The 21,682-nt window shown below is 61.8% G+C and overlaps 1 protein-coding gene across 1 annotated transcript in view; it reads right to left on the reverse strand.

The window, feature by feature from the left end:
* Positions 1-7,552, reverse strand: part of NOTCH1 (notch receptor 1) — a 46,996-nt gene extending 39,444 nt beyond the window's left edge. The window contains exons 1-2 of the mRNA XM_057548324.1: positions 7,246-7,552; positions 5,411-5,492 (exon numbers count right to left, since the gene is read on the reverse strand). Coding sequence (XP_057404307.1) covers positions 5,411-5,492; positions 7,246-7,306 — 143 coding nt within the window. The 5' untranslated portion in view covers positions 7,307-7,552. The remainder of the gene's footprint in view (positions 1-5,410; positions 5,493-7,245) is intronic.
* Positions 7,553-21,682: the final 14,130 nt, after the last annotated feature.

Raw genomic sequence — 21,682 nt, forward strand, 5'->3', positions numbered from 1 at the left:
CAAATATCGATCCCCCCCAATCTAGTCGTCAGCTTCCTGGGTTCTCAGAGAGCAGAGTCGGGGAGGGTGGCAAGGCCTCGAGAAAGGAGATGCCAGGGGAGAAGCCAACAGGAGCCACTCTGGCAAAGGGCCTTCCTCTGCCCGCCAGCCCCTCCTCTGCAGTACCTGTCAATCACTGCTCCCTCTCTAGTGGGTGTGTCCCCAGCCCAGCGGGCCAGGCGGTTAAGGACACCAGAGCCCAGAGCTGGCCCCAGACTGGCAGAAGCTGCCCTGCTGCACAGCCAGGTCTGATTCCTGGGCACCTCTCCACTCCACCTCTCCACCTCTCTCCCACCACGCTGCTGCCCACTGCCACCATCCGGGCATCTACAGGCCCATCCCAGGGTCCTGCTGGGATGCAGTTGGAAGGGAGCTCCAGGGGCCACCTAACCCCACACCCTCACGTACAGAGGAGGAACCTGGGGCCCAGAAAGGAGACGCGAGTCTCAGGGGGCACAGCAAACCAGAGCCAGCTGGCTCCGTATCTGCTAGATTGCCTGCGGCGGGGCATGAGGTGGGGCCCACCAGAGACAGCCCCACTGGGAGCTTCAGGACCGTCAAACACATCCTGACCCACAGTCGTGATGCCCCGAAGCCAGCCACTCATTAAAGCCTCTGGAAAGAGTCTGAAAAGTTCTGGATATGCCCATACATGAAGGCAAAAGCTGATGCAAGCTGGCCTCAGATCCCCACCCCCTTTCCCAGCCTCTTCATCTCTCAGCCTCAGTTTTCCCCACCTGAGGAAACTGGGGGTTTAGAAAAAAGCAGAGCTGGCCACCACCCCAAGGGGGTATGAGCCTGGTGAAGAAAAGTCTGCCAGGGGTTTTATGAGGCCGGATAAAAGCAGCTGTCTGTGTGTGGAGGCATTATCGTTACATTATTGAGGAAAGCAATCAGGATACTCAATCAACTCTGCAAAGCCACAACTTTCACTATTTATAGACAAGACACGAAGCAGGAAAGGTGCCCTCCTCAGCCCAGCCCGGCACTGCCCAGTGGGCCCCACCTGCCAGCAACAGCCATGGCCACCCCTCAGAGTCACAGTCAATGAGGAACAGAGACAGTCCCAGCTCTCATGGGACCTTCAGACTGCCACCCAGCACTCGGGGAGTGGAGCCGTGACGCCCTCTGGACCTGCCCCCCACCCCTCCACTCCGGCTTCCTGGGGTCCCAGCACCCAGCCCACGCCCCCCGCCACCCAGACCCCGCTCAGCTGTCCTGATGAAGAGCTTCTCCTCCATCAGCTATTTGCCCTGCCCCACTCTCTTCCAGCTAAGGGCACAGTTTTCTTTTTTTCTCTTTGTTAAAACACGTCACTATTATTTTCTCAATGGAAAAAACGTTGGCTGCTGTACAGAGGCAGGGCCAGGCCCCAGAAGGCACCTTCCTGCAGAGATCGCGTGTTCCTTGATGTCCCTCTGCAGTCAGAGGCAGGAGGCGAAGCTTTCTAGCTGACGCTGTGCGTTTACCGTGTGTTTTTCTAACCCTGCGTCCTTGGAGCCCGGGCGCTGCATAAACAGAGGAAGTCCTGTACAGACCTTGTTCGCTCTCAGCCTAGGAGTGAGGATGAGAATTAACCTGTTCCTCCCCCCGCCCCCCCACGGCTCGCCCAAGGCTCGCAGGTGACTCACTGGAAACAGACAGACCAGGTGACAGAGACGCAAAACGTTCCATCCCTCTGCAGCCCGGCAGCCGAGTCACTTCCACCCGACCCTCTGAACCGCCTCTTTTAAGGAAGTTGTCGTCCCCGCCCTGCTTCCTCACAGAATGGCCAGCGAGGGCCCGGGGCAGTGCAGGCAGGATGCAGCAGTGGTTAGGAACACACGCTCTGGAGAAAGAGTTAGGGCTGGGCTCTACTCTGCGCTGTGTGATGCTGGGGCCAAGTGCCAACTTCTCTGTGCTCCGTTACATGCCTGATTCCCGTGGTTACGGGGTTGCTCCGAGCCCCACCCACCGTGCTCACCTCCACCTGACACGCCACGTGTTCATGCTGCCTCTCCTGCCCCCACAGCGGAAAGTGAACTCCATAAGGGCAGGGACTGTGTCTGCCCTGAGCCCACGGTGCCCAAGTCCAGAGAAGAGCCCAGCACACGACAGGCGTGCAGAACTGCAGAAGCAAACAAGGAAGGCACCGATGGGAGCCATCGTGGGCGATGAAGTCCTCCAAATTGGCCAGCCCCTCCCAGGCAGCACGCCGGCTGGGACCCAGCAGGCTGCACCTTTCGGGTTCTCTGAATTAACTCATTAGCCAACTAAACACTCTCAAATGAGGATCCTGAAACCAGCGGCATCAAGTCAAAAGGAGAAGACAGGGAGGAAACGGGCCCTTGCCCTGTGCCTGCTGCGCGCCCCTCTTACGCAACCTTACACATCACCGAGAGATCAACCGTGGGTCAGCCCCGAAGGACAGACTGGGGGAGGGAGGGGTCTGGATTCAGGTGACCCGATGACCTGAGGTCACGAAGCCACTGGGCGGCAGAGCCAGGCCTCAAACACAGGATCGTCCAAAGCTGAGGGCCACCACACGCTGGCTGGCCGGACTTCCCTCCCAGGTACTCTGGGTGCGACGACGGTGCACCCCACTTCTGCGATCACCTGGAAGACGCCCTGGTAAAATTCTGACTTTCTCGCAGGCAGGGGGAGCGTCTGAGCCATCCTGGGGCCTCAGCTCCCAGCCCAGCACCGGGCAGCACCCCCCCCCAACAAGCCTTTCCGACGGAAAATGCACGCTCACCCCACAGATGGCAGCCCCCAGAGGCCTTCCCACACTGCCACCCCAATCAAAAGGAAAGAGGGGGCGCCCACTTCAGTATCTCCTCAGCACTGATGGGGCGGCATGGAGGCTGGAGACGCGCAGAGGGTCGCGAAGACCCGCCTTAGCCTGCCCCCCCGGGCCACCACACGCAGCCACTGTCCAGAGACAGCACTCCGCCCCTGGGGACACGCAGCCTTCCCGCCGCGGCCACTGGCCAGCCGGGCACTGGCTCTCTGTGACTTCCCGGGGGGGCCTTCGCACCAACACGAACCTCTTTTTCCCATCCTGAGCCCTGCAGACACCTGACTGGCAGCTTCTGGGGAAGGCTCCTTCTCTTTCGGGTGGAAACAGATGAGTCACCTGCTATTAACGCGCCTGGCACAACGACACCACCGTTTCCCACGCCCTGGCCATGCGGGAGCCAGCACATCAACAAGGAAGTCAAGGAACTTTCTGAGGGTCCTGGCTGGACACTGCCGAGCTGGGACGCACAGCCAGGTCAGCAGGGCTCCGGAAGCCCGCACCCGGACGCCTTTGAGGCAAGAAAGCGGCTCCCCTCAGCTGGGAGAGCAGGGCCCCCCCAACGAGCAGACCTCCCGGGGCCTCCGCGCAACGGTGGGTGACGGGCGAGAGCGGGAAGGCACAGGCCCCGGGGTGGCCGCAGCACCCCCCGAACTGCCCGGTGAGCCTGGACCCCTGCCTGTCCAGAGCCGGGACCGGCCCGCGGCTCTGATACCCTTGCCTCCCACCCGGGGTGCCCAGTGGTGCGGCCTCTGAGGACGGCGCTTCCGTTCATCTTCCAAGTGGCTCTGTGGGGTGTGCACAATGGGGTCTCTGTGTGCCGAGCCCGGCCGGGTGCCAGGCCAGACAGGCGGGCTTCCCGCCAAAGGGGGGGGGGGGGGGGGCGGGGCGCCGGGCCCAAGGGAGGAGAAAGGCGGTCACCACAGCCCTGATCCCTGGCTGTCTTGGGGGGCAGGACTCCCAAAGTGCCCAGGCTTGGAGAGCGGGAGAGCACGCCCCCGTCCCCCTGAAGTGCCTCACTCTGAGGCCAGCGAGTAAGCTGCAGCAGCCTGTACCCCAAGGCACCCCCTTCCCCGCCCAGGCAACACTCGGCTGGAGCTTTGGCCCCGGGAGGCCCCGGGCTGTCCCGGCTCCCCGGTCACACAAGAAGAGACTGCTCCCACTTTCCCCAGCACGGCACTCCCCCCCACCCTCCCAAAGCCCTCTGCAGAAACGCGGAGGCTGCCCTCCGCCCCTACACATAGACACCCCCCCCCCCCCCCCCCAGTGAGCTGAGCGGCCAAGCTGTAGCAGGAGCTCGAGGGGCGGCAGGGAAGGAGTCTGCATTCTGGGAAGCCACGCATAATTAATCACCCAGCATTAATCCACCTCCCCAACAATAGCCACTGCACTTCCACTGAATCCCAGCTGTCGGTCTCTGAATGAAAGGAAACAAGATTTAGGGCATCAAGCGTCGGTGAGGCTTCTGCAGGAGAAAAAGGCCCCCAAAAAGCAAAAAAAAAAAAAAAAAAAGTAGTGCGCATTCATTAGTGTCTGACAAAGACACAATGCACTTTGTCCATTAAACTGCTCACAGACCTGCTTAATTGGCTTCAGTCTGGGGAGGGTGGGAGGCAGTGGAAGGAGGGGGCTGCTTGCCCACTGGCTGGGCAGGCAGTGAGCCCGGGCTGGGGGTTGTCAAGGGAATGGGTCCCCAGCAGTTGGAATGAGGGTGCGCCAACTCGGCAGCCACTTGGGCAGCCTGGGGAGGGGGGCGTTTCTCCAGCCACCAAGCACCTCCTCGTTATTCCCATCAGGGACGAACTCAAGTTGAAGGGCATCAGCCACAGCAGAAAAACTTCCCTCAGGCTGACTGGTACTCAGAGGCAGGCGGCCAGACAGTAGATTCTAACCAGATTACCCGACCACAGACCTCAGTTCACAGCTGAGGACCCAAGGCTGGGAAGGTGAAGGGCCAGCCGGTTAGGAGGCCAGAGCTGCAGATGCCAGGACAGAAACCAAGTTTCTGGCAGGCACTCCCACCCCCACACCCAACGGAGGTGGGCACAGCCAACAAGACGAGTTCCAACTTCCCTTCCCCAACCTCACCTGAGGCCAGAGAGAAGTAGGCGGGGAGGGCAGAGGGCTGGGAAGGGTGGGTTAGGCTTTGAAATAGTCAGTTTCTTGCTGTGAGGCATCACCTGCCCAGGAGGCGCTCACCTGCCCTGAAGAGGTACTCCCCGGTTGGCAGGGCGGTGAGGGCTGGGCCTCTCTACAGATGTTCCAGAGCCTCCCCGGCAGGTCAAATTGTTTCTCAGGGACTTTGGAAAGAAATGGGGTACCAGCGATTCCCACCTAGCTCCCCGGGAGCCTGAGGTGGCCCACAAAGGAGCGCTCCATCCTCCATGGGCCAGGCCAGCTCCACACGCAGCATAATTGCTGGTGATTAAGTAATTGCCAGACTTTGTCCAATAAAACTAGCACGTGACCGCGCCCAGCCTTCTGGGCCATCTCCAGAAGACAATGGCCTAGTGTTCTGTCCCTGCTGGCCCGCTGCAGAAGGCAGGGGCTCTGCTCCCGACAAAGCAACAGGTCCCTGCAGGGGCGCATACTCACACACAGGCCTCAGTGCCGTTGGGGAACACTTCACACTTCCCGCCATTCAAGCAGGTCTCGCTGGGCTGGGAACATCGCAGGCCTGGGGAGAGGCAAAGGGAGACGTCAGCCTGGCCAGCACCCCAAGGGGCACTGCCCACCCCTCACCTCCTGTCATGGGGTTGCTGGGGGCCGGGGGCCTCAGGAAGCTTGGCATGAACCCCAAGGGGATTCAACATTCAGCCCAGAGTTCTGGGGTCAGCAATGGAGGGAGGTGGTGTGGTGGGTGGCGGGTGGCTAGGTCACGCTCCAAGTGGAGGCGGGGTGGCCTGAGACGCCTCGGGGACAGCAGTGGAGGAAAGCTGGGATGACCCTGGGCCACGCTCCCAAAGTTCTCACTCCCCGCCCCGTCTTCACTGCGGACCCTGGCTGGGCTGGGGCCCCTATCCAACCACCAGGATTGTCTTGCTGTTCAAACAAGTTCTTCGAGGGGGCGGCGCTGAGTGGGGGGTGGGCAGCCCTGGCCACACTCAGCTCCTCCGCTCGTGGGAAAATGCGACAGCTGCAAGGCCCGCTGCCCCTCCCGCCAACAAAGCGCCGGCCGGAGGAATCAGAGCGGCCCATTGTCGCGCCAGGGCCGCCTCCTGGGGCACCGGGACTGCACCCCGGGGACCGGGCCGCGCCTCCACGCCCCCACTGACACCCAATACCAGCTCCCCAGGGCGGGCATCTTCAGTGGCAGCCCCCCGACACACACACACCCAGGGGAGGGAGATGAAGATGCTTCATTTGGAAGGAATTCGACCCCATTCCCTGGAAGGGGTCAACTAATCAAGCCCCTCCCTCTCCCTCTTACCAGGGCTATGTAAATTAAGCCCCCCATAGGGGCCGGGGCAGGGTGTGACACGGAACCCTATCTTCAGGAACCTGGGAGCTAATACTCCCTCCAACTTTTAGGGGAAGAGAAAAATTAATCACCATCCGATTCCTCGGAGATCCTATTGACGTGAAGTGGAGAGAGGAATGACCGACACCCCCCCCCCGCCGCCCCCCGCAAGGTTTCCAAACTTGAACTCCACAAAGTGAAAGTCCCACAAGTAGCAGCTGTCTTCCGCACACACACACCCACCCCCCAAATTGTGAGCCGGGATGGGGGCAGCGACCCGGCGTGGGGAGGGGACACCGCGGGCGGGGCGGCCAGGAGCCCGGGGACGCCTGGGTCCGCGCCCCTCGCCCCGGCCCTGCGCAAACGCTCTTACTCGGGAAGGAGGCCGGGCCCGCCGGGCCCGCCCAACTCCCCTCTGCCCACCACGCCCGGCGGCCGGATCCGGCAGTGCGGCTCCGTAAAGACCAGCGCGGCGCCCCGGACCCCACGCTCCACGCTCCACGCCCCAACATCCGCCCCCAGCGCGGGCAAGAGGCGAAGAAAAAAGATAAATGGCCCCAAAGCAACAGGAAACCAAAACCGACTCGATTCAAATCGAAAAGTAGTAGGCAGCTCGTCCGTCCGCCCCGGCGGCGAGCCCCACGCGCGGCTGGCGAAGGGCGAGCCCAGGACTGGGTCTCCCGGGCCCCCAGAGGCCCACGCCCGGCTTCAAACCCGACTTCAAACCCGGCCCCAAACTCGGTTCCAGGCGCGAGCCGCCTGAGTCCGCCCCGATGGGGCAGGCGGAGCGGGGGAGGGTCAGTCCTTCTTCCCGAGCCCGGGACTCCGGCCCCTACCCTGTCCCAGGTCGCCCGGTCCCCCTCCCCACCCTGGCCGCCCGCTCCCAGCCACCCGGGGCGCGCGCCTAGGGCGCCGCCAAAAGTTTCCGAAGGCGCGGAAAGTTGCGGGCTCGCGGCGGGCGGTCGCCTACCTCGTGCGGCGAGCGCGGGCAGCAGCGCCAGGCAGAGCAGGGGCGCCAGGAGAGGCGGCATGCCTGCCCGCCGGCTGCCCGCTGCGTCCGGTGGCGGCCTCCTGCGCCCGGCCGGCGGGGCTCGGGCGCACACGCGCGCGCAGGACTGTCCCACGGGCGGTGGCGGCCCGCTACTGCCCTCTCCTTCCTGGCTGGAGGGCGACGCTGCGCTCTCGCGGCCTCGCCGGCCCGTCTCCGCGCCCACGATCGTTCCTCCGCTGCGCCCGCGCCCCGCGCCCTGCACCCCGCACCCCTGCGCTCCCTCCCACGGCCGAGGCACTAGTGAGGCGCTGGGCCGCCGTGCGCTCCGCCCCCGCCCCGCCGGCCCCGCCCCCGGGTCCCGCCCCCGCCGATCCCTCCGCAGCCGTCGCCCCCTCCCTGGCCGCGCCCCTCCGCGCGCCTGGACCAGCCCTGCGCCTCCTTGGTGTGGGGCGCGCGTCCCGAACCCGGGTCCTCCGGGGTTGGGGGCCGCGGCGGTGCGGAGCGGGGTCGGGGACCGGCCCTAGGGACTACTTCTCGTTCGAAAGTTTTCGGAAGCCAAAAGTTTGGTCCGTGACTGCGGAAGGATCCGGCTCTGTCCTCAGCCGCGCTTGGCGACAATTGACAACGATTTGCATCTCAATAGCGGAGGAGGCGCGGGGCGAGTGGGGAAAGGGGAGCCTGCGGGAGGCCGTGCCCCGCGAGGAGCTGGGCCCCGGCAGGTGGGGAGGAGCTGCCGAAGCCCCGTTTGGGGACCCTGGGAGGCGGGCTCTGGGCGAAGTCGCGCCCTCGGCAGTTCTGGGTGCACCCCTGGCCCGGGGCTCCAATCTCAGGAGCCCGTGGTCGCAACTTTAAGCCTCTGAGAGATCGAGCCCAGACACCCGTGGCTGTGAAGTTCGGGGCACTTGACCCTGAGGGATGGTGGCACCAGGGCCGCAGCCTCTGCAAAGGGGGCTCTGGGTGCCCCAAGGAAGCATCCTGGGGCCAATGCCTGGCCAGGCGGACTGCGCACCAGCTCCCCCCGGGAGGGACCCGCCTCTAGACGCCCCTTGGTCACTGTTCTACCCCTTCTCGGGCGCCTCCAGCCTAAGGAGCCCGGCAAAGCACCCGTGGGCCGAGCAGACCTGGTGCTAGCACTCACGCAGCCCTGGGCCCCTCCCACGTGCTCCTGCCGGATGATTTATTTCTCCACCACGATGCCAGATTTGGACATCCTGTGCCAGCCCCGGTTAAGTGCTGGGCGTCCAAAATGCCTGCCATAGACCCTACTAAACCAAAGTTTACAGCCTCGCACTGGGTACAGACTCGGCCCTGCGTTGGGGGTGGGGGCTTCCTGGAGTAGGTGATACCAGAGGGGAGCCTTGAAGGCTGAGAGGGACCTAGCAGGGTAAAGGGTCCAGGGCAGGAGAACCCTCAGGAATGCAGAAATCCCAGAGGCTGGCTGAGAAGCAGCCCTTGCCAGGGAGGCCCAGAGAGGTGGGCAGAGTGGGGTTGCCTGGTCGTGGGCAGATCGCACACCTGACCCCGGCCCGCCCTTCTTGGCACACCTGTTGCGGGGCACTGGTGGCAGCTGGGCTGCTGCTGGGAGCACAGGAGGGACAGCCGGTCCAGGCCCCTGGGCAGCTGCCGCTGAAGCCACCCTGGCCTGCAGCCTCCCAGAAGCTGGCGGCGTGTCTCAGAGCCCGGGGTAGCTTCTCTTGGGGTCGGTGCCCAGGAGAGAAGGCGTCTGGAGACAGCAGAGATGTTTATAGAACGGCAGCCTGGAGGAGCAGATTTTCCGTAGAAGGAAGAGGGGGGTTGCGAAGTCCCTCCCATACCTCCCTCCAGCTCCCAGTCTCAGGGCTGTGCACACCACAGGCCCCTCGTCTCCCGGGGATGGACTGAGGACCTCAGGCCAGGCGCTCCTCCGGGGCCGTTGCCTGTGTGCCCTCCATCGGAGCTAGCATCTCTGCCAATAGGCTCCAGGCCGAAAGTGAAGGCCCACCCAGCCCTGGCTTGGGAGCAAGTTCTCACCCTTCCATCAAGGGACAGCCCTGGCGGAGGGTGCTCGGGGGGAGGGGAGTCTTACCTGGGTCTGCCCAGCTGTGCCCAGTACCCAGGAGCTGGGCGCTCTCATTAGCCTGTGGTACAGACAGCGCAGCTAGGCCTCCCAAGCTTCTAAGCCCTGTGCCACCTGCTTCCTTGGATATCTCATGGGCAACTGGGGCCCCTGAGGAGACCCTGGGAAAGCCAGAAGTGCCTGGGGCTGGGGAGGGGCTTGTGTGAGGCCAAGGACAGGGCCTGGGCTGGGCCTCCCTCCCCTCCAGGCCCTGGCAAGTGGGCACGGAGCTTTTTCGTTCACAAATTCACAAATTAGGCCGGGGATTTCTGGCCTCCCATTCTCCTCTCTTTATCAAGTTTCCCAGGCCAGGGGGTTCGAGGGAGGAGAGGACTGGGGGTCCCCATGGCCTAGATCCTGGAGACCTTCTCTTACAAGATGGGCAGCCCTGGTTGGGGGATGTTGGGGAAGATAAGGAGGAACAGGGAGGGGAGGGAAATTTGGGGTGCTGGCCGCTTCCAAAGCCCAATGGGAGGGTGGGGCCTGGGATGGCCAGAAGTTGAATCAGGGTACAGCAATGGGACACCACTTTGGGCTTCCTGCCTGGCTTACGTTGGGCGCTGGGGCCAGGTTCGCAGGGAAGTCCCCTGCACAGGCCGCTGAATGAAGAGCCCCCAAGCTGTCTGAAGAACCTGGGACCAGGCAGCGTGAGGCCGCAGGCCCGGCTCCCAGAGGTGAGTGTCCAGCGGCCACTTTCTTCTCCAGGGTCCAGCTTGCCGGGCCCTGAGGGGGAGAAGGCCCTCACGCTCCACACCCCAGGCTGAGCTGGGTCAGTTCCCCTGTCTCTTGCCTCCAGAGATACAGGGATGCCATCGTCAGGATGGGCTGAGCTGACGTTGGCCCATTCCTGCCCCGCAAAGAAAACCCACCCGAGCCCCCTCCTGCAGGGTGTCCAGCATGACTTGGCCTGCTTGGTGGGTGGGGGAGCATGTTTAAAGCTCCCCCCGATTCTAAGGTGCAGCCAGGCTGAGACTCCTGGTCCTGGGCCCCCAGCTCCTCTCTTTCCTGCAGCGGTTGGTTGTTCTTGGCACTTCAGACGCGGCCCTGTGACCCCCGCAGCCCGGGGGGCGGGGTAGCGTGATGCGCATGACTTTTCCGAGACGCTGTGACAAGACTGGTTCTGGGTCACCCAGGTCCCCGCCTGGCTCTTCAGCAGGCAGATGGGCTCCGGGAGCCCGTGGCAGGCTGTCTGTGACCACGAAAGGGCTGCTCCCGCCCTGCCCTCGTGGGCTGCTCGCCGGTTGGTGTGGGTGATGGTGGCCCTGAGGCAGAGGAGACGGGGTGTCGGGAGGAGGGGTGAGGGCTCGGGGGCGGGCCTGAGAGTGGGGGGCCTGTGATGGGCACACCAGCCTGACCGGGTGGGGGGCATACCAGCCAGGGCAGCTGTGGGGCGATTCCAGAACACCACGGGTAGGCCTCGTCCACCTTTGGAAGTTAATTGTCAAACGTATCTGAACTGCTTGCAGAGAGAGCCCAGGGGCCTGAGACGTGTCCAGCCTCCTACCCCACCACAGCCAGGCCCAGGCCCGGCGCCAGACCCTGACCAGCAGGCCCACTGAGGGACCATCACTGTTCCCTGGGCTCAGTCTTCTCCACTATCAAGAGATTTCCAAAGTCCTGTCTACCTTTTTCTACTTGAAACCAAGCCAGAACATTTCCAGAGGTTTGAGCGTTTTTCCCGGACGTGGTTTCAGTGGCTGTGTGACGTGGCTTCAGGTGGACGGGCCAGGGCTGGCTCCCCAGCCCCCTGTGCTGGACCTGGGCTGGGCGTCCCTGTGCGCTTGAGCGTGGAAGCTCCGCTAGTTCCTCGATGTTCTTTCCCAAGGTTGGATTCAGGCCGACATTGGAGGGCTTCCCCTCATCCCGAGAAGGGAAGGGGTAGGCCGGGGTCTAGAGTTTGCTTTCCTGCCCGCCCTCGCCCCCAAGCAGGGATCCACTGTCGCCCAGGCCCGGATGTGCACCCACCTGTCTGTGCTGGGAGTGGGCCGGTTGGGGCCACCTGCAGGTGCCGGCATTTCCCCTGGGCCAGCTTTGCCAGGCCTGATGGGGGAGGCCCCCTCGTGCCCTGCATCCCAGGCCACCTGCAGTGGGTCAGTTCCCCGCTCTGCTGTCTGCGTGTCGTGTCCTCTGCTGAAATGACCCCACCCTCATCGGCCTTCACCTCCTCCGGGAAGGTGTCACAGAGCCCCTGGGCCTCCCAACTCCTGCACCGTCATACGGTATTCCTTGGGGGGGTGCACGGTCCCGGATGTAGGGACCTGTCACTGTGTGTCCTGCCCCCTCCAACAGACGCAGACTGACCCACGGCTAACAGACGGCTCCATGATGCGGGACCCTGCACCAGGCCCTGCCCTGCTGAGGGTCCTGCCCACCTGTCACCCACAGTGGTCACTCCTTGCAAGCCCCCAGGCCTCTTGGCAGCCCAGGGCCAGGAAGCAGGTTGGCTGTGAGCCCCCCTGCTGCCCACGAAGCCCAGGAAGGAAGGTCAGCATCCCAGAGGCGGGCACAGAGCCTGGGGAGCATGTTGCCCGGGCAAGTCCCCGACAGGTAGCTGCCGCCCTGAGCAGGTGAGCCGATGCTGCCGGCTGGTGTGGGCTCCAAGGGCCGCAGGACTGGCCCTGGTCCTTGTCATTTGAGGGATGGGCTGCGGGGCAGCCAGAGGAGCACAGGCCCTGGCGGAGACCACCTGCTCCTCCCCAGGAGCCCCTGGACTAACTGCTCAGGGCGCTGACCCCAGCGGCAGGGGGCCCTGGGCCTGGTGTCCCAGCTCTGAGAAGGAGGGGCCCTGCCTCCACCTCTCCAGGCCCCCCCGACCCCCTCAGCTGCTCACAGAGCCTGGGCAGAACTGGGCCTGGGGTTGGATCACTCAGGGTTCGGTGGCCCACCTCTGGGTGCCCACCTCTGGGTGCCCCTGGGGGACAGCCGGCCTCGGAGGAGCCTGCCCAGACTCCGGGGCATTGTGCTGAAATCACGCAGGGACACCGGCGGGGCGGGGCTGGGCTCCGAGCTGACCTCTCCTGGCAGGGGCTGGCAGAGGGGCTGCAGCAGGGACACCGTCACCGTGCCCGCTTTACGCACACTGATGTTCTGAGAGGGCTGTGGGGCCCAGCCCGGGTCTAGGTCTCCCCCTCCCACCCCCGGGGATCCTGGGACCCCTGCAGAGGCGGCTGGGAGTGGGGCTGGCTCTGGGGAGCTTCCACCCGGCCTGGCCCTGCTGGCTGCAGCTCAGAACTTTCTCCAAAGAGAAAGGGCCCCGAGGAGGTGGGGGGGGGGGCGGGAACTGCTTGGCCCCATCCCTCAGGCTTCAGTAGGAGCCTCTGCAGACCTGAGTCACTCACCCAGGGAAGAGCCGGCCAGGCTCCCTCCTCCCCCGTCTCCTCCCTCTCCCCTTCCTTCCTTCTTTCCTTCCTTCCTTCCTTCTGTCCTCCGTCCCTCCCTCCCTCCTTCCCTCCTTCCCCTTCTTCCTTTCCGGGGTTAAAAATAGCTGGAAATTACCTTCTAAAAAAAGTCCATTTTTATTTTTACAGGGAAGGTATAGGCTTCTCACAGCAAACTCTTTCTGCCCCAGCGGGAATTGCTGGAGGGAAGCCAGGAGTCCCGCAGACCGTTTGTCCCCCGCACTCTCCGCTCCACGCCCCCATCCCCACCCACTGGCTGCCCTGTCCCCCAGGCGGGCCTTCGCGGGGAACCTCAGCCCCTCAGCAAGTTTCTCAGGGCCGCCTGGGTTTCTTCCCATTTGCTCCAGACACATTTAAACATGTCTAGGGCTTCCCCCTCCCCCATACTCCCCCCCAACGGCCCCCTGTTACAGAGAAAACGGGCCTGGAAATCAGGGTTTGGGTTACAGGGAACACAGGGAATCGCGTTCCCGGGGTAAACGGAGCGCAGGCATTAGCAGGTACCGCACATCTGTGAGTTATTTTCGTGTCTCCAGGGGGAAGGGAAAAAACCCCAACAACCCTTAAGTAAGACCAGAATTCTTCTATATTTCTGCCTTGACAGCTAAGGAAAAAATTTGCCAAAAACCAGAGGCGCTGCTGAGTGTTGGCGTGGGAATGTTAGTTTAGTCAGAGACTTGCTCTGGGCCATTTAAATAAAAACAGGCACTTTGGTGGCAAATGCCAGTGGGCCGAGCCTGCGACTGGAGCTTCTGCGACCCAGAGGGGGTTTTGCAATCTCCCTCTCGAGTCCCTTTTTCTCCAGCCTCCTTATCATCACAATCAGCATCTCGTGGGTAAACATTCGTTGCAATAATTCTCAAAAATCAGCAAGGAAAGCCGTCTTTCACGTGGCCCCAGCTGGAGAGAGGACCGCTCAGCCGTCGGAGCCCGCCCCGGGGGCCTGCAGCCGCTGGAGGGTCTCTGCACGGCATAAATCAGACCGACTATCACTCAGGCACAGAGAGGATAGACATGTTTCAGCATTGTGGGAACCAGCAGGCCGCGATGGGATTAGCCTGCAGGTTCCCAGGGGCGCGCGGCCTTTGGGGGGGCCGCTGCCCCTCCTCACCTCCGTGCGGGACCTGCCGGGGTGTCTACTGTGCGCTGAGCATCTGCGTGGGCACCCGTGAGGCTGGGGTGAAGGGCCTCATGGATTTTTTCCCTCTTTGGTTCCCACGCATCGCATCTCCTGGAAGGAAAGCTGGTTCCCATGCCTGTGGGCAGGGCCGTGAAGGGGCGACAGGGGCCCAGGGCTCTGCTAGTGCCGGGGGAGTGTGGGGGGAGTTCTCCCTCGGCCACCCACCCGCTGTGCAGGGCGCTGGGGGAGGGGGGCGCCTCACCCCCTCCCTGGGGGCCCTGACTCGCGGGCGTGTCCGTCCTCCCTTCCCCAGAGCTGGGGGTCCTGAGTATGCTTGGACTAACGTCTGCTCCTCACTTAGAACAGCAAGGCCGGGGGTTAATTCAAGGGGAGAAACGTGACGCAGAGCAGACGCCATCTGCGCGGAGACCGCCGTGCTCTGCCCCCGCAGTCTGGGAGCTCGGCAAAGCTGGGGGCAGGGAGAGGCCTCATCACTCCGACGCCCGACCCCGGCGGCTGCAGGGGGCCGACGGGTCCCAGAGGACCTGAGGCGGTGTGCCGAGCCACCGGCCCCAGCGGCCTGCCGTCCATCCATCCGTCCATCTGTCTGTCCCTGTGCCTGGGCCCCTCACCGGGCCGGGGCTGCGACCCCCAGGCAGCAGTTACGCACCCAGTGTCGGTGCTAGGAGGCCACCTGAGCCCCGACCTCTTCCACCGGCTGAGCCTGGCCCGCGGCCCAGCTGACCCCCAGCTGAGAAATGGACCGGAGCATAGGAATGCCATGGCAGGGGGTTAAGCTGGGGTTTGAGAAGATCTCGGGCTCTGCGTCGAGCAGGACGGGTGCCCTGGCCGGGGAGGTGAGAGGGCCTTTCGTGGGCTCAGAGGACATCACTCCTTCCCGGTTGTGTGATGGGGCTGGCGGGAGGCGAGCGCTGGGTGCCGCTGGGCGAGGTCAGCTCAGGAGGCCTCTCTGAGGAGGCGACGGGGGCGGGGGGCAGGTAGAGACCCCAGGAAGTGAGGGACGTCTGGGCAGAGTGGCCCCAGCACACCCCGCTCTGCTCCCACGGGGACCGGCCACGGGTGCCAAGGGCTCGCTTGTGCCTTTAGCCTGGCGGCCCATGGTGGGCCTTTGGAATAAGATCGGACAAGTCCGGCATCGTCCACCGGCCCAGTCTCCCTCACTGTGCCCGGCTCTGCCCGCCGGGAAAAGCTCCTCGTTTGTCACTTGCCACTCGTGGGTGTTATGAGCTGAATTGTGTCCCCCAAAGATGCATCAGGGAGTTTCCTCCTGGAACCCATGGATGTGACCTTACTTGGAAATAGGGTTTTTGCAGATGTGATCAAGTTAAAATGAGGTCAGACTGGAGTATGGTGGGCTCCCATCCAGTGACTAGTGTCCCGAGAAGAGGGAATTTTGGACCTGGGAGCAGGCCCCGTGAAGACAGACGCAGAGATCAGGGTGATGCAGCCACAAGCCCAGGAACACCGAGGACTGCCAGCCACCGGCAGGAGCTGGGAGAGGCAGGAAGGACCCTCTTCTAGAGCCTCCGACACCTCGATCTCGGACTTCTGGCCAGGAGACTAACATAAGGGGTTTTAACGCAGAGAAAAATGGTTTTTGAACTTCACAAGCTTTGCGCAAGGCTGCGTGAAGTTGGCAAAAGGGGGGATGGCGGCGAGGTGAGTGGGGGCGTCTCGGGGTCCCGCTCCCTCGGGAAGGAGCAAGCGAGGTGTGCCGCACATGCCTCCACGCCCACTGGCGGGCACGTGGCTACAGCAGGTCCCTCCTTAGATGAAACAACATGATGAGAGGCCTTGCTGTCTGTTAGACTGTGGGCTGGGACTCGGCTCGTCACAGCTGGCGGGGAGAGCACTACTCTGGTCCCCCCCCCGACTCTCTGGTGGCTAAAGGACTCTGCCCTGTGTCCGCTGGTCCATGGCGTGGGGCCGATCCCTCCTCAGGCCGGGAGGTGACCCGCCGCCTCCACAGGGTGCGAACACTCTGCTAAAATGCGACAACGACGCTGAAACTTGAACTTGCTCTGTCCCCAGACGCAGACTCCGACTGGCAGACTGTGCTGTGTTTGCACCACTGCGTACATCCAAGCCCGTGGGCTCAGCGTTTCCAAGGAAAGGACAAAACAACCCAGAGGGATTAGTGTGGGTTACAAACATCCCAAGTTGGCTTTAAAGTGGAAACTAAATCAGGGTGGGTTCAAGTTCCCTGTGACTCAGGTGAAAAGTGAGGACGGAGCATTTCTCCAGGCTCCTCTGAGTCCTTTCTTCTGGGCGTTTCTTCCCAAGGGAGACGGCTGAGGGGTCCTCAAAGGAGCCGCACTTCCTGTTTCTGCAGAAGGAGGAAAACGGTTGCTTCTCGAATCTTCTGGGCCTTGCTCGGGTCCCCAGGCGCTGACATCGGTCCTTGCGTGCGACTCCTCCAATTAACTGAACGTGCGGTAAGGGAGCCGGGTGCGCGTGGCACACAGCCTGCTCTTCTGAGACCCAGTGTCCCAGCCCAACGAGCGGGGACTGAGACCACATCTTGGCCTTTTCTCAGTCAGTTCATCTTCTCGTGCAAAGGTGGGCGATTTTGGTTCCAGAGGAGACTCTGGACCACAGGGAGGCGGCCCCCGTGGGGTGGCCCAGCCCCTGCTCGCAGACCCCGCAGGGGGGCAGGGGTGGCCTGTCTGGGAGGTTCTGGAAGAAGGGGCCCTCCTCCCCTGCCATGCACGGCCCAGAAAGGCACCAGCTCCAAGGACATGTGCGGGACCCTGGGAGACAGAGGGACAGGCCTGAGATTTGGACCAGCTTCCCACTGGGAGGTGGTAGGGACCAGCACCCGTCTCCCCAAGGCCCTTGTCAACGCCTCACGCCACTGATTTCCGCCCTCCACCCCCTCACATGCTGTTCAGTCCTGAGCTGGGCCCTGGGGTGACGGACACCCCTGGCCTGTGTCCCGAGAGGCCCCCCAAGAAGGGAGGTGCTGTGAGATTCGGGGAGGCCAGTCTCTGCTGGAGCTGCACCCGGGGGGGCGGGGACAGCCTTCCCACCCCACGCCCAGCGGGAGGCCCCATTTCCTTGGAGCCCAGAGCCAGGAGACGGCTTCGCTCCACGGACCCCTTCCAACGGGACCGACCCAGCCCCCTGGGGACCCTCGTTCAGACACGGCAGGGGCGGGAGGGCAGTGATCCTGAGAGCCACAGAGGCCGGGGCCGGGGGCCCAGGGACCTGGAGGGGCACAGCCGGGGAGAGGCCCAGGGGGAGCCAGGTCTTCTGACCCGGCATCCTCCTCTTGGTCACAGCTGAGCCGGCGGCCTCTGAGCTTCCCAAGAGGGGAAACCAAGGCAGAGAAGCCGGGGGCTGGGGCCACTCTTGTAGGCGGGTCGCGGGTGGCCTGGGCCTCTCTCCCTCCGTGGCAAAGCAACATTTTTTTTTTTCACTTCGAGGCCAATGGAGGAAAAACAAAATGTTTGTGTTTACTGGTTTCATCTTTTCACACAAGTGAAAATACCTCATCCCCCATCCCGTCACAAAAATTCAGACAAAACCAACAAGCGTAGCGAAGGAAATTACATTGCAGGCAACCCCAGCAGAGGCCGCGGGTTTTTTTGTTTTTGTTTTTTGTTTGTTTAATTTGTACTGTAGTATAGTTGGTCTATGATGTTGGAAGCCGAGTTTTAAATGCATCTGGGGGCTTCTTTCCGCCTCTGTTAGAATCCACAGCGTGGACTGTTTTGGGGTGGAGGCCCCTCCACTCTCAGGGTTCCCCTCCTGGGAACCTCCGCAACCCCACACCCCGACCTCTGGGCCCACCTTTATGGTTAGACGTCGTAGTTATTTTCGTGAGTCTTCACCCACTGGATCAGGACTCGCTCTTGAGGACAGGGCTTGGGTGGGACCGTTTGCCTGGGGTCTACAGGGCCTGACTCAGTGTAGACGCTCAATCTCGGAGCGCCAGTCCTATGAGCGAGTATAAACTGGGGACTTTCTGAGCCAGCGCACGGTGGCCCCCACCTCCCACCCCGTGGTCCGCTCTCCGGCACCTTACCTGTGGTCACACCCCTGTAGCCCAGGTCCTCTGCATCTCGAGGTCAGGAAAGCTCTGGGTTCTGGGTGGGCTAGATGGAACAGGGAACTAAAAACCACGATGACCTGTGTCCCAAAGTCCTTGAGTCTCTTGGGGACATCCTGTGACCCAGCTGTGGGGGAGGGCCCTGTGGCCTGGCTGTGGCCACGGTCAGAGTCTCCATGGCCAGGGTGAGTGAGGGCACACGTTGGGGAGCGGTGCTATTTTCCTTGGACGGTGGAGCTCATCTGGGATGCCATGCCCTCGGGGGCTGGCCCAAGACACGTTGCTTCCTCAGTGGAGGCTGTTGTGGGCTGGAGGGGACCCCGAGGCCCATGTTCCCCATGCCCTTCCCTGGACCTTGGGTGTTCTCTTCCAGCATCTCCCGGGCAACCTGGCATCCCAGGAGCTGAGGGAAGACTCCTGAGAGCCTCACCAGAGGTGCCGTGGGGTGCCAGGAGCAGAGGCGGTGGGGCATTCTCCAGGCCAAAGCCCACTGTAGCTGTCCTGTTGCACGAGTGTGTGTGTTCATATTTAAAAACTGAGTTTAGGGGCTTCCCTGGTGGCGCAGTGCAACTAAGCCCATGCCGCAACTACTGAGCCCGCGCTCTAGAGACCGCGAGCCACGACTACTGAAGCCTGCCTGCCTAGAGCCCATGCTCCACAGCAAGAGAAGCCACCGCAATGAGAAGCCCATGCACCGCAATGAAGAGTAGCCCCCGCTCGCTGCAACTAGAGAAAGCCCATGTGCGGCAACAAAGACCCAACGCAGCCAAAATTAATAAATAAATTTTTAAAATAATAATAATAATTGAGTTTACATTTGTTTTAGAATTCAGGCACACCTCGTTTTATTGCACTTCTCAGATACTATGTTTTTTACAAGTTGAATGTTTGTGGCAACCCTGCGTTGAGCAGGTCTATCTGAGCCATTTTTCCGACAGCATTTGCTCACTTCCTGTCTCTGTGTCACATTTTGGTAATTCTCGAAATATTTCAAACTTTTTCTTTTTTTTAATTTTTAAAAAAGTTTTCTTTTATTTATTTATTTTGGCTGCGTTTGGTCTTCGTTGCTGTGCGCAGGCTTTCTCTAGTTGCAGCAAGCGGGGCTTTCTCTAGTGCAGCAACTCTTGGTTGAGGTGCGCAGGTTTCTCATTGCGGTGGCTTCTCTTGTTGCGGAGCACGGGCTCTAGGCGCGCGTGCTCCGTAGTTGTGGCTCTAGAGCGCAGGCTCAGTAGTTGTGGCGCACGGGCTTAGTTGCTCCGCGGCATGTGGGATCTTTCCGGACCAGGGCTCGAACCCATGTCCCCTGCATTGGCAGGCGGATTCTTAACCACTGCACCACCAGGGAAGCCCTCAAACTTTTTCATCATTATTACATTTGTTATAGTGACTGTGGTCAGTGATGTTACTACTACAACTTCTGCATTTTTTAGCAATAAAGTATTTTTTAATTAAGTTCTGTACATTGTTTATTTTTAGGCATAATGCTATTACGCACTTAATAGACTACATTATAGCGTAAACATGACTTTTAGTTGCACTGGGACCAAAAAATTCATGTGACTGGCTTTACTGCGGTACTTGTTTTATTGTGATACTCGCTTTATTGCAGGGTCTGGAACTGAACCCACAGCTTCCCCAATATCTTCCAGTTGCCCCTAAGTAAGACCCTGCTCAGAATAAAAAGGCTGTGTTTTGTCGCATGGGTTTTGGCTCTTCTTGTGCCCCACAAGTGCCCCAGTTCGAGGATCTTCACCTCAAACGTCAACCCCAAATAGGAGGAGCACCGGGCGGGCAGGCCCTGGCACTAGGGTGATGACTGACTTCTGTACTACCGAGGTTTCCGGGATCGCTCCCAAAGCCCGCGGGAGAGCTTGGGGTTTGCATCCTAGACTTTGGGGCCAGGACCCCCTGATGCGCATCTCTTGGCCACAGTCTGGAAGCTGGGTTAGGCTTACGCAGGTGGCTTTCCTGCTGTGAGCCTCTGGCTCCTCATCTGTAGGATGGACTCACTTCTGGCCCTGTGAGGGCACGAAATGGGCTAAGTGGACGCTCAGCGCTTCTGGGTCTGGCTCATGGTCAGCACTTTCGGTGCACAGCTGTGGTTTGGAAACCTACTGTTCCCCTAACCATCTGCTTGTGTGTTTGGACTTCTGGGTCCACGGGTGGGCACATGCAGAGTCCCTCTTCCACAGGAGTTGCTGAGCACGGGGCACCTGAGCCATCTCTGCCACTCTGTGGGGAGTGGGACCCCAGGAGCCCAGAGACAGACAAAGTCTAGATGGCATTGCTGGAGCCCCGGGATCCAGCCATACCTGAAGCTGTTGGGGTTTTTTGTTTGTGTTTTTTGGCCGTGCTGCGCGGCTTGTGGGATCTTACTTCCCTGACCAGGGATTGAACCTGGGCCCATGGCAGTGAAAGGGCAGAGTCCTAACCACTGGACGATGAGGGAATTCCCTATCTGAAGCTGTTCTTAATAACCCCATTTACCCTTCCAGGGCTTTACTGTCTACAAAGCAACTAAATATTCATCTTCGCCTTTTACCTTCAGCGACCCTGCTGGAGGCTGGGCAAGGCTATCCTGCCTGCAAGACCGTTGGGACACTGAGGTCTGAGAGAAAAGGACAGCATTCAGGATGGCACAAGGCTTTGGAAGCAGAACCAGGATGAGAGTCCAGGCCTGTCTCCCTCCTCAGACCCCTCCAGAAGCCCCCTGGCTGGGCAAGCTCTGCCTGCCTGTTGGGCTGGTGTGAGAATGACCACTCAGGGCTTCCTGAGCTGACCTGGTACCCGGCCAGAGCTGGGAGGCCTGGCTGTCCAACTGCAGCCAGAAACCCTCCCAAGGCCCACCCAGCGCCACCCCCCCACCCACCGCCCGCCCCCTCTGGTCTCTGTAGCACTGCCAAGTCAGCCTGAGAGGCCCCTGTGGTCAGCGACCTCAGGGCTTGGAGCAGACCCCTTGGCTCAACGCCTGTCACAGCAGACACTGAATCCACCCACTTCCTTCCCAGGTCGCCCGGCCCGGCCGGGGGCTGCACCGCTAGCCACCTGGGTGCCAGAGCCCCTTCCCACCCGGGCCCAGCAATGGGCACCCTCCCTTCAGCCTCGGGCCCTTCATCCGCCCCTGTGCCCACTTCCTTCTTCAACCCTGGCCAGGCAGCTTGTCGAGGGGAGGGTGTTGGCTCCCCTCAGGAAGCGTCCTGACCCTGATGTTTTCCCTCATGCTGAGCTGTGCCCTCTGCTGCCTTCATCCCAGGGGCGAGCAGGTGTTTCCGCACCCAGGCGCTCAGAGAACCTCCAAGCCTCACAGCGGGAATCAGAGGCCCCCAGAGGCCCCACAGCTTGGCCACGGTTTCTGTTGACTCTTAGGAGAAGTTCCCATCCACCTCAGCAGGAGCTGGTCCCCCAGCAACCAGCCAGCCCAGCCTGGCCCTCTCTGGGCGAGTCTCATTTCTGTCCTAGGATCACGAGGGGCCCGTGTCCGGGTGGGAGCCGTGGGGCTGGGTTCTCCCCTGGCTCACGGGTCCTCACTCTTCCTCAGGCAGGTCCAGCTCTCCTGCATCAACTTTCCCATCTGTAAAATGGGGCCAACAACCCCCCCCCCAGAGAGAGCCGCAGTGAGACACAGGGAGGGGGGTGTAGAGGGGTGGCCAGAGGCTCAGACGCAGTGCCAAAGAGGAGCAGACTCGTGTTACAGTGGGAGGTACCGAGGTTGATGCCAGACCAAGGAGGTG

Source organism: Balaenoptera acutorostrata, chromosome 6, assembly GCF_949987535.1.
Source record: "Balaenoptera acutorostrata chromosome 6, mBalAcu1.1, whole genome shotgun sequence".
Classification (NCBI taxonomy): domain Eukaryota; kingdom Metazoa; phylum Chordata; class Mammalia; order Artiodactyla; family Balaenopteridae; genus Balaenoptera; species Balaenoptera acutorostrata.